At 38.5% G+C, this 10,797-nt stretch overlaps 1 protein-coding gene across 4 annotated transcripts in view; it reads right to left on the bottom strand.

The window, feature by feature from the left end:
• Positions 1–4,575: 4,575 nt before the first annotated feature.
• Positions 4,576–10,797, bottom strand: part of ICE2 (interactor of little elongation complex ELL subunit 2) — a 59,853-nt gene continuing 53,631 nt past the window's right edge. For 3 of the 4 annotated variants that reach the window (XM_014535502.1, XM_005861110.2, XM_014535504.1), the window contains 2 exons: positions 9,750–10,008; positions 4,638–5,289 (listed from right to left, as the gene is read on the bottom strand). In XM_014535502.1, the coding sequence (XP_014390988.1) occupies positions 5,167–5,289; positions 9,750–10,008 (382 nt within the window). In that variant the 3' untranslated portion in view covers positions 4,638–5,166. Of the gene's footprint in view, positions 5,290–9,749; positions 10,009–10,797 lie in introns of all 4 variants that reach the window. The other variant, XM_014535503.1, reaches the window with a different exon arrangement.

Here is a 10,797-nt window from a genome sequence, read left to right as displayed (position 1 = left end):
CAGGATGTATTTTCATTGTTACAAATTGGACATAATTAAAGCATAGTGATTAATCACAAAAACAATATGTAATTATATATGTGTTTTCCCATGGTCTTAGGTGACCCCTGTGAAAGGGTTGTTCGACCCCCAAAGGGGTCGCGACCCACAGGTTGAGAACTGCTGCCTTAGACTAATGGCAACAAAAGGTTTCCCAAGCACATATCTCATCATGTTATTTGTTTGTTAAGTTTTATTAATTTTAGAGAGAGAGGAAGGGAGAAGAGAGAAACATTGATATAAGAGTGCAACTTTGATTAACTGCCTGCTGCAAGCCCCCTTCTAGGGATGGAGCCCACAACCCGGGCAGGGCATGTGCCCTGACTGGGGATTAAACCAGCAGCCTTTCGGTGCAGAGGACAATGACCAACCAATTGAGCCACACTGGTCAGGGAATGTTATTTACTTTTATTAAAATTCACTACTTGCTCTCACATTGCACAGGACAAATTTTAAATGTCACAGGATTGCAGGTTTGTCCCTGTCCTATATCTTTTTTTCTCATCTCCTACGTCCACAGCCTATAATCTGTTTATATTTCACCTTTGCATATGCGGCTTTCTTTCATACTTCCCTTATAACTCCTACTCTTGATCTTGAGAGAGAGAGAGGAGAAACACTGATTTGTTGTTCCACTTATTCATGCATTCATTGATTGATTCTTGTATGCATGTCCTGGATTGTGAAAGGGACATGCCCCAAGGGGTCCCAGATTGGAGAGGGTGCAGGCTGGGCTGAGGGGAACCCCCTCCCCCCATGCACAAATTTCATGCACTGAGCCTCTAGTGTTGATGTTTTGTGTTGTCCTTTCTCTTCTTTCCACCCTAAACCAAATTCTTCTATATCCCTAAAATGTTCATGGCATTTGTGGCAGCTTAAATATATGCTCACAAATTCTTTTTATATTCCTTCCTTCAAGAGGTGAAACTAAATTATTTCTAATATGGAGAATGAGGCAGAAGACAGTGCTTTATTTCCAAGACTCAGGTATAAGATATTGTGGCTTCCTCCTTGCTCACTCTGGGGTAGCCAGCTGCCATGCCAAGACATTCAAGCTGACCTATGGAGAGATGCATGCAGTGAGGAGAGGATTCCTGGCAATAACCAGTGAGAGACTGACATCCCACCCCCACCAACAGTGAGCCTTCTTGGAAGCAGATGCTCCAGCTCCAGACAACCCTTCAAGTGACTGCAGCCTCAGCCAAGGACTTGACTGTAACTTTATTAGAGGCTGTGAGTCACAGGCACCCAGCTGAGCGGCATCCAGGCTCCTGACACACACAAACTCTGAGATAACACATGTTTGTTATTTTAACTAGCCACATTTTGGGGTAATTTATTATGTAGCAATACATACCAAATATAATATTCAAACCCGAAACCCAAGGAATAGAAATGGTGAAAGAAAATGAACATTTTTATTGAATTTCTTCCTTTTCTCTTACTTTCTCAATGCATAAAACCATCACTTACCCAGCACTCCAAATGAGAAACATGAGGCCAAACTTGACTCTCCCTACCAACCATATCACTCAATTATCATTTTTCTATTATCACTTAAGTCCATCCCTATACTTACAGCTTTAACTCGGAGCCTTTACCATTTTTTAATTACAGCACAGATTTCCAATTTTTCTTTCTTCCTACAGTCTTTCCCAGCTCCATTCCATTCCATTCCTTAGACCAGTGGTTCTCAACCTTCCTAATGCCGCGACCCTTTAATACAGTTCCTCATGTTGTGGTGACCCCCAACCATAAAATTATTTTCGTTGCTACGTCATAACTGTAATGTTGCTACTGTTATGAATCGTAATGTAAATATCTGATATGCAGGATGTATTTTCATTGTTACAAATTGGACATAATTAAAGCATAGTGATTAATCACAAAAACAATATGTAATTATATATGTGTTTTCCCATGGTCTTAGGTGACCCCTGTGAAAGGGTTGTTCGACCCCCAAAGGGGTCGCGACCCACAGGTTGAGAACTGCTGCCTTAGACTAATGGCAACAAAAGGTTTCCCAAGCACATATCTCATCATGTTATTTGTTTGTTAAGTTTTATTAATTTTAGAGAGAGAGGAAGGGAGAAACATTGATATGAGAGTGCAACTTCGATTAACTGCCTGCTGCAAGCCCCCTTCTAGGGATGGAGCCTACAACCCGGACAGGTCATGTGCCCTGACTGGGGATTAAACCAGCAACCTTTCGGTGCAGAGGACAATGACCAACCAATTGAGCCACACTGGTCAGGGAATGTTATTTACTTTTATTAAAATTCACTACTTGCTCTCACATTGCACAGGACAAATTTTAAATGTCACAGGGTGGCAGGTTTGTCCCTGTCCTATATCTTTTTTTCTCATCTCCTACGTCCACAGCCTATAATCTGTTTATATTTCACCTTTGCATATGCGGCTTTCTTTCATACTTCCCTTATAACTCCTACTCTTGATTTTGAGAGAGGGAGAGGAGAAACACTGATTTGTTGTTCCACTTATTCATGCATTCATTGATTGATTCTTGTATGTATTCTTGTATTCTGACTGGGGATCGAACCCACAACCTTGGCATATTGGGGTGATGCTCTAACCAACTGAGCTACCCAGCTAGTACCTAACTCCCACTCATTTTTAAAAGATGCAGCTCAACCTTTATCTCAGAAAATCTGCCTTAATTACCAGGTCTAGGTTAGATGACTTTCTCATATAACTTTACCAGAGCACTTACTTACATAGATCAGTATCATGTCCTTCATTGGAATGTGAGCTTCTGGGGAAAAGAATCTATCTCTGACATCTACACATTCATTTATTCATACAGCCAACCTATATTTACTAAATAACTACAGGACAGACACTTATGTTAGGTGTGGTTACATAATGGTGAACAAAACAAATATGCCCCTGTCCTGGCGGAGCATGGAGTCTATTATTGAAGAAAAAAGACAGTAAGTCAAATAAACAAATAAATACTGTGATATATGTATACATACACGCTATGAAAGAGTGGGGTCTACTTTAGATCAAATTTTACTGAATTAAGTATTTTCCAAGAGGTATGTATAAATTATACCTTCACCATGGACATATTAAATGGGCTAGGTTCATCACATCCTTGCTAACACTGAGTGTTTTGTTCTTAGAGAAAAAAAAAAATCTTTGCTTATACTGTCAATGTCATTTTGTTACTTACACATTCTCAGCACTAAGAATCATGAACAAGAACACAAGACATGATCAAATATATGTTTTATAAAAGGCTTACTCTGTGCATGACAGGGGGCGGCGCCCCAACTCCCCAATCAGCCCTGCTCTGAGCCCGACCAGGGGCTGCACCTAGGGATTGGGCCTGCCCTCTGCCACCCAGGAGCAGGCCTAAGCCAGCAGGTCGTTATCTCCCGAGGGGTCCCAGACTGCCAGAGGGCACAGGCCGGGCTGAGGGACCCCCCTTCCCCCCGAGTGCACAAATTTTTGTGCACCGGGCCTCTAGTATGTTTTATAAAAGGCTTACTTAAGCACAAGTGGAAAACTAAGACTAGCTTTACATACATTATCACAGTTACTTAAATGTATAGCTAAGATAATTTCAAAATAATCACTTGCAAGATCAATCATTTTACTAAGTAAAAAGTAGTATTAAAAAAAGAAAATGAAAAGCCAAGACTTTCTGGTATTTAGAAGTCTGAAGAAATCATCGTCTGGTTCTTTTAAAAGAGCAAATTCCAAGGGAATCCCTGACTTTCCCTAGGTTAAGTGCCAAATGATTCACAACTAAAGTATTTCTGGGACATGGGAGTCTGTGACAAAGCTAAAAACAAAATAAAACAAAAAACCAAATCCATTAAAAAAGAGGCTCAATGTTTTAAAAAGGAAGTGGGAGGATGAGGAAATCATATGTTAAAATACATAAAACAATTTTACTAATAATTACTCATTAAATAAAAATACTTTATAACTGACCAAGTCTAAACAAAACAAAACTTGGTAATCAAAGATGAAAATGATCAATTCTTATCACAGTTGGGAAGATTTCTAGGAATCTAGAAATTTCTAGATTTTTTATATTATTGCAAATTTCTAATATTAATATAAAACACATAAAAATTACAAAAACAAAGCTCATATTGCCGTAGACTACAAAACCTGCTTTACAAATGTTGCATGTATCTCTGAAAATTTTAGTGGACATTAAAGCACAAGAATATAAAAATTAAATAAGTCCACCCCTTCTTAAGACCAAATTAGCTACATTAATATCAGCTGATCATGTACTTTCCCAAATTCACTGATATGGTTATAGAAAATTTAAATTAATCAGTATAGATAAGGGAAAAACAGCTTATGTTTTACCACACATTAGCCTTATCAGTTGAAATAATGAGATGTTTCTGGAAAACATGCTCATCTCCGTTTTCAGTATATTTCAACACTCAGCTGGGATTTGTGCCAAGAGATAGAGGTATTGGTCATCAAACCTGTAACACAATAAAAGTTGTTTAACAAACTGATGGTTGCCCAACAAAAATTGTTAACTTTTCAAAGGCAGGAAGCTTATTATTTTAAAATTTGGCTTCTGCAATGGAATTTTGCTAAGCTTTTAAAGGTATTAACTTTATTAACCTGCAACAATCATCATTTAAAAATCATATATAAAAACTGTCACAATTGGTCAGAAACAAGGTTTCATGTTGCTCAAAATTATCTCTGACAGTGGCAAGACTTAACCTTTTGAGCCACTCTCAGCAGGCTGGTGATATAGCTCAATTAATATAACACACAATAAGTATTGCTCTTGAAAAAAAAGCAAATTATTTTCCTATTTATAATTTTTGAAAAAGGTTTATTACAAAAATAATTTTCTTTGCTATATATTTCCCTGCCATGATAATGTTAAAACATATCTAGGTTCTCCTCAAACATCAAGAGTTAAGAGTATAGCATTCCATTTTAGTTAAAACATTCCCACACAGCCAACACATTTTTTCAAGGCACTCTAAGAACTCTCAAGGACACTACAGGAAAAATGTTCATCATGTCTACTGATCTTTTAGGCATGTGTCCCCTCAAACTTTTCTGAATTGAACTGCTATAACTGTTTCTTCTTCATTTTCCACGGTAGAGTCCTTATGTTATTTTTCTTTTATTTGGAGCCACTCCTTCATTTTCAACTTGCTGAGCAGGCAGGCTTTTGGTTTCCGTGGAAACTGGATTCCTGCGGCTGTGTGTAGGCATTCTTGTTCCACTAATCTAAGAGATGAAGCAAAGAACAGAAAATGGTTTAACATGTTTACAACATATTTATATACAGTCATTATTACCACATGTATTACTTTCTTTGTGAGTGGTCCTTTATATATTTTTTAATCCCTAACTACCTGGCTGCTTCTAAATAAGCTTTAATCTCACAAAGTTTTAAAGGACTAAATTTTCAAGATCAGGGTAGATGAAGAGAAGTGGAGGGGAAACCACTTTCTATGGTAAACTTGGAAGAGGTTGAAATGTTAAATTAGAAAATGAGGGAATTACAGGCCTTTTTAGCAACATGTCTGCCATAACAAAGCTGAAGGGCAGGCGAGAGAAATGAAAACTATGAAGGGAGGGAAAGGAAATACAAGAAGGTTAAAGCTGGTAAAGGGGGAGAAATTCCAAAATGGAAGGAGACCACAGAGGATGGAAAAAGAGAAAGAAGGGAAGTGGGGGAAGAAACTTTTTGGGGTGCTAGTTCTGCCTTAATGTCTACTCTTTGGTGCAAGTTGCTGCTCATCCTCACTTTCTAGCTATATTTCATTGTCTAGGGAAGAGAGAGATATATTCTTAAAACACAATCCCTTGCTAATTATAGTCATTCTGAAGATGAGATCTGGAAATGCTGCCATCTCCTTGGCCACTGAGAGAGCATAAAGTTTTAAAATAGGTTAATGGAGAGCCATGCCTCACAGAGGACCAAAGCTGCATAACCTGAGACCTTTCCCCCAGAACCTGTCCATATCTGCCTCTATTTTTCTTTTTAAAAATATGTTTTTATTGATTTTCAGAGAGAGAGGAACATCAATGCGAGAGAAATATCATTGACTGGCTTCCTTCTGCAGGCCATGTGTCCTGCAGGACATGTGCCCTGACCAGGAATCAAACCAGGGACCTCTGGGTTCCTGGGATGACGCTCAACCACCGAGCCACACTGGTCGGGCTCTGCCTCTATTTTCCCTAGCCACCTTGTACCCTTCACATCTTGTCCAGTGAAGTGTAGACCTTGGAGTAATGGGTGATACTGGAACTCCCAACACTCTCTTATTCCTAATCCAACAGACATATTACTAGCATTGTTCCAAAGGGTTACTCGCTCACTAAGAATGAAGCAGATCCCAGCTTCTCTCACTTAATATCTTGTCCCTTTAGGGGCATTTTTTGGTTTACAATTAGATGACTAGAAAGGACAAACTTGAGTTGGGATCTGAGTCTGCTAGTCTGTCTGAATCTGATGAACTTTTGTAACATACTGATTAGAAAAGTGCTATGGCTTTTAGATTATCTAGACTACTCCCCACTGCAGCTAGTATCCTATATAATAAAAGCCGAGCGACAAAAACGGCAGAATGACTAGAGACCAGAATGACTGTGGCCCCTCGCCCCGACTGCCCTGCCCCACAGTGGGGACCCCCACCCCAATTGGGGGCGTGGTAGGCTGGCGAACCACCTGCGGCCCCTTGCCCCAGCCAGCCCCACCCCCCAGGGGAACCCCAGCCCCTATGCAAATTGACCTTAACAGCAGAATGACCCCTGGACCAGTCACTATGAGGTGCACTGACCACCTCTAGGTCTCTTTCCCTGGCCGGCAGGCTCTGAACACCTGATGGCCACCCGCGGCGGGGTGGAGCCGGTGAGAGGGTGGGAACTGCCGACCTCTCGGTCCCTTCCCACGGCTGTCAGACACCATGAAACCGAGGATGGGTGGCAGTGGGGGGCAGGGCTGGCTGCAGGCAGCTGGAGAAGATGGCCCTGATCACAGGCCAGGCCTAAGGATTGTACCCGCACACGAATTTCATGTGCCAGGCCTCTAGTTTACTATAAAAGTATACTGACCACACTGTTATCTACTATATCACTGAGGAAAGCAAGCATTCTGAAATTTCCATTGTAAGACTGTGTGTGTGTGTGTGTGTGTGTGTGTGTGTGTGTGTATAATGAATGTTTATTACAGAGATTGCTGAAGAAGAAAAGGGATAGGCACAGACCCATTGCAAAAGGACTGGAAGCAGAAGTCAGGAGTAGCACAAAAAGCAAATGGGATCCTCCTATTAAGCTCTGCTCTGTGCAGAGGGAGGCTCTACTGGGGTACTCTTAGGGTTTTAGTGCCTAAGGCACTACATGAAGATGAGATCTCAATTCAAGTAGACTAGAGACTAGGGGATCACATTAGAGGCAGAAACATTTGTTATATATGAGTTTTTACACCATGAAATAGATGATTTCTGTTTCATATAGTGTCTTATTTCCCCAAGTTTCCTGAAGCTTTGGTCTTTTCCTATTGCTATTAAGGCTAGTATCCCTATCTGTGCCTACCTTGGTTAGATTAAAACATCCAATTTCTATGGCCTAACTAGCAGGAAGTAGGGAGGAAAGTGGGGTAACTCCCACCCAATGTAGGGCTAGATTAGGGAGGTGTGTCAGAGGTCACCAAAATCTTTCCATGGGCTTAGAGAAAAAAATCAAACCAAGCATTAGTTACCTAATTTTGAGTGTACCTAATGCTAAGCTATACAACTGGTCCTTGGATAACCTCATTAAGTATTTGTCCTTGGACTGAAGGCATGAAGCAGTTTTTTTTAAAAATATTTTTATTGATTTCAGAGAAGAAGAGAGAGAGAGATAAAAACATCAATGATGAGAGAGAATCATTGATTGGCTGACTCCTGCATGCCCCACACTAGGGATCGAGCCCACAACCCAGGCATATGCCCTGACTGGTTATCGAACCGACTTCCTGGTTCATAGGTTGACACTCAATCACTGAACCATGCCAGTCAGGCTGCATGAACCATCCTAAAAAAATACAAATGAACAAAGTGTTCAGTAGTATATATATAGTTGAATTGTTTAACTTGGCATTTATGTGGCCAAATCCTGGACATATTGAATTGTGTCAAGGTATTAAAAGGAATAAGCCACTCCACAGAGAATTATTGAGAAACTAACATCAGACTTTCTAAATCAAAAGGAAATCATTATTCTAGAAATAATATAAATCCTTCAAAAATGGTTTTCAATTACTATTGTTTAGTTAAGAAAGTTGTGCTTTAGGAGGTTATAAAAATCACTACTTATATTACATGTAAACTAGAAATAGCCAACCAAAATTTTAGATGAAATGACTTAAAATGCTAACAACTAACTTTCTCTAATCTTTCACTAGTAGCAACTAATTAACATTTATAGATCTTCTTGAACAAAGTTAGCTAAGAATGTGTAAGGAGTCCTCATTTCTAAAAAGATCTTCTCAAACAGTAACATTTAGAAACTGAAAAACATATAAACACCCCATTCACTAACTTATGGAAAAAAATTTCAGCTATTTTTCAAAGGACTTGAGTATATTTACTCACAAAGAAAGAAAATACAAGAATGGAAAACATCCACAGGATAGACAAGTGATGTATGTTCTGGGACACACATGTTAAAGAGATTATAGAACTCAGACAATGATTTTGACTCAAAGATTTTTGGCAGCAGGGAGGGAAAATACACTGGGTTTTTGTTTACTGAACAGTCATATTCATATTTGTAGGGAACAAAACTTTTACTAAAACTAAACTCAAATGGAAATTTCTTCCGTGATATAAAGAATGAGTGACGTGGTAAAGAGTATTTCTAGTCATGGCTTTACAGACGTTTCAGATAGAGAAAAATCATTCAACTGGTATTTCTGGGAAGGATTCTATAAAGAGAGTAACATTAATTATAATTCAATAAATACTGAGTTATACAATACTTAGCAAAACACAAAGTCTTTAACATTTTATTGTACTTTTTTTGGGGGGGAGGTGGTCGGGGGAGGCTTAGAAAACAAACATTTATTTCTCACAGTTCTGGAGGCAGAAAAGTACAAGATCAAGGTGCTGGCAAATTCCGTTCTGGTGAGGACTTGTGTCCTGGTTTGTAGACGGCTGTCTTCTTGTTGCATCCTCACATGGGAGGGAGTGTTTTATTGTACTTTTAATAAGGCACATTGCATTCCCTAATTACTAACACTTATTTTTATATGTTTTTATATCCTGCTTATCAATTTTTAATTGCATCATAATTTTATTGTATGTATTCTTCTGTAAATTGTCTCAAATATTTAATGAAGTAAAGCAGTATCATAAACAAAAACTACCAAAAACATAACTTTGCTTTTCATAGGAACACAAGAATTTAACTATGTGGATGCCTTACTCATGCCGTCTCCCCATTTCCCCCCCGGGGCAAGCTAGTAGAATTTCCTTTAGTTGATTTATAAAGCTTACAAAAAAAGAGAAAGTTTCCTGACATAACAACTGAACTCAGTAGAGCATACAACTTTATCTATCCTTCCTATGGATGAAGTTTTTACAATGGTATTATGATTAATATGGCAAATGTGGATATCAGGGTGAAACACTATATACTCGGTGAAATAGATTAATAATAAACAACACAATGGAACATTTATTTTAAAAAAAAGATCTTACCTTTTGTTGTGTTGTGGGACCCAGTGACTTAGGTGGAAAAGTACAAGGTATTCTTCCATGATGTATATGATATGGTAACAACAGATTGGGGTCTAATGGAACCCAGGGAACTGAGAGACTGGAAGGTACAGCAGGAAGGCTGCAATGTGTTTTATGCAAATTGTATGCTGTCCTAGTAACTTTTCCATCAGAGGTCTTGTAGATCAGGAGTGAAGAATCTTCTGCTGCATGGGACAACAAGTAGGAACCCTCCTGCAAGCTAAATCCACAGAATAAAACTCAACTCAGTGTGTCAATTTTAACAGCATTTTCTTAATCATGGTCTATGAGTAAAATAAAAAATAATATGGGAATAGAATATCACCTCTAAAAATACTTTTATGACCAAATAAGATTTAAGAAGTCTTTTAAACTATTTTCACATCTTTTAGGTAACTAATTTTAATTCTTATTCCAAAGTTCATGATATATAATTATTTTCATTTTACTGTCTTATCAGCCACTTTGTAAGTTTTCAATAATTTAATGGGAAACAAATAGTCTGCCTAATTCTCTAATCCATGGACAACACATTTATACAGAAAAACATTTCATGAATGTACATTTTTATAATTCTTATACAGAACATTTTAATTCATTCAACCAACATTGTCTAGTAATAGGTGAAGAGAGATACAAAAATGAATGTGACACATTCACCACACTGAGCAGTTTAAAAGAAAGTGGCAGAAACAGTCAACAGAACAATCACAATACAATATGAGGTGCTACGAAAATAAGAGTAACAATAACAGTTGATATATATTGAATGTTTATTGTGAGTTAACTCTTCTACTGCTTATATCCATTTTATTATTAAATCCTCCACAACAAACCTTCAAGGCATAATATTATTAACCCTATCTATTTATCCTATCTAATAAAAGAGAAACATGGTAATTAGCCATACCTCTGCTACCCTTCCCATTGGCTAATCAGGGCGATATGCAAATTAACTGCCAGCCAAGATGGCGGCCGGCAGCCAGGCAGCTTGAAGCTAACAGGAGGC

The sequence above is a fragment of the Myotis brandtii genome, unplaced genomic scaffold (assembly GCF_000412655.1).
Source record: "Myotis brandtii unplaced genomic scaffold, ASM41265v1 scaffold144, whole genome shotgun sequence".
Taxonomy (NCBI): Eukaryota; Metazoa; Chordata; class Mammalia; order Chiroptera; family Vespertilionidae; genus Myotis; species Myotis brandtii.
This window is presented reverse-complemented; position numbering and strand designations above follow the sequence as displayed.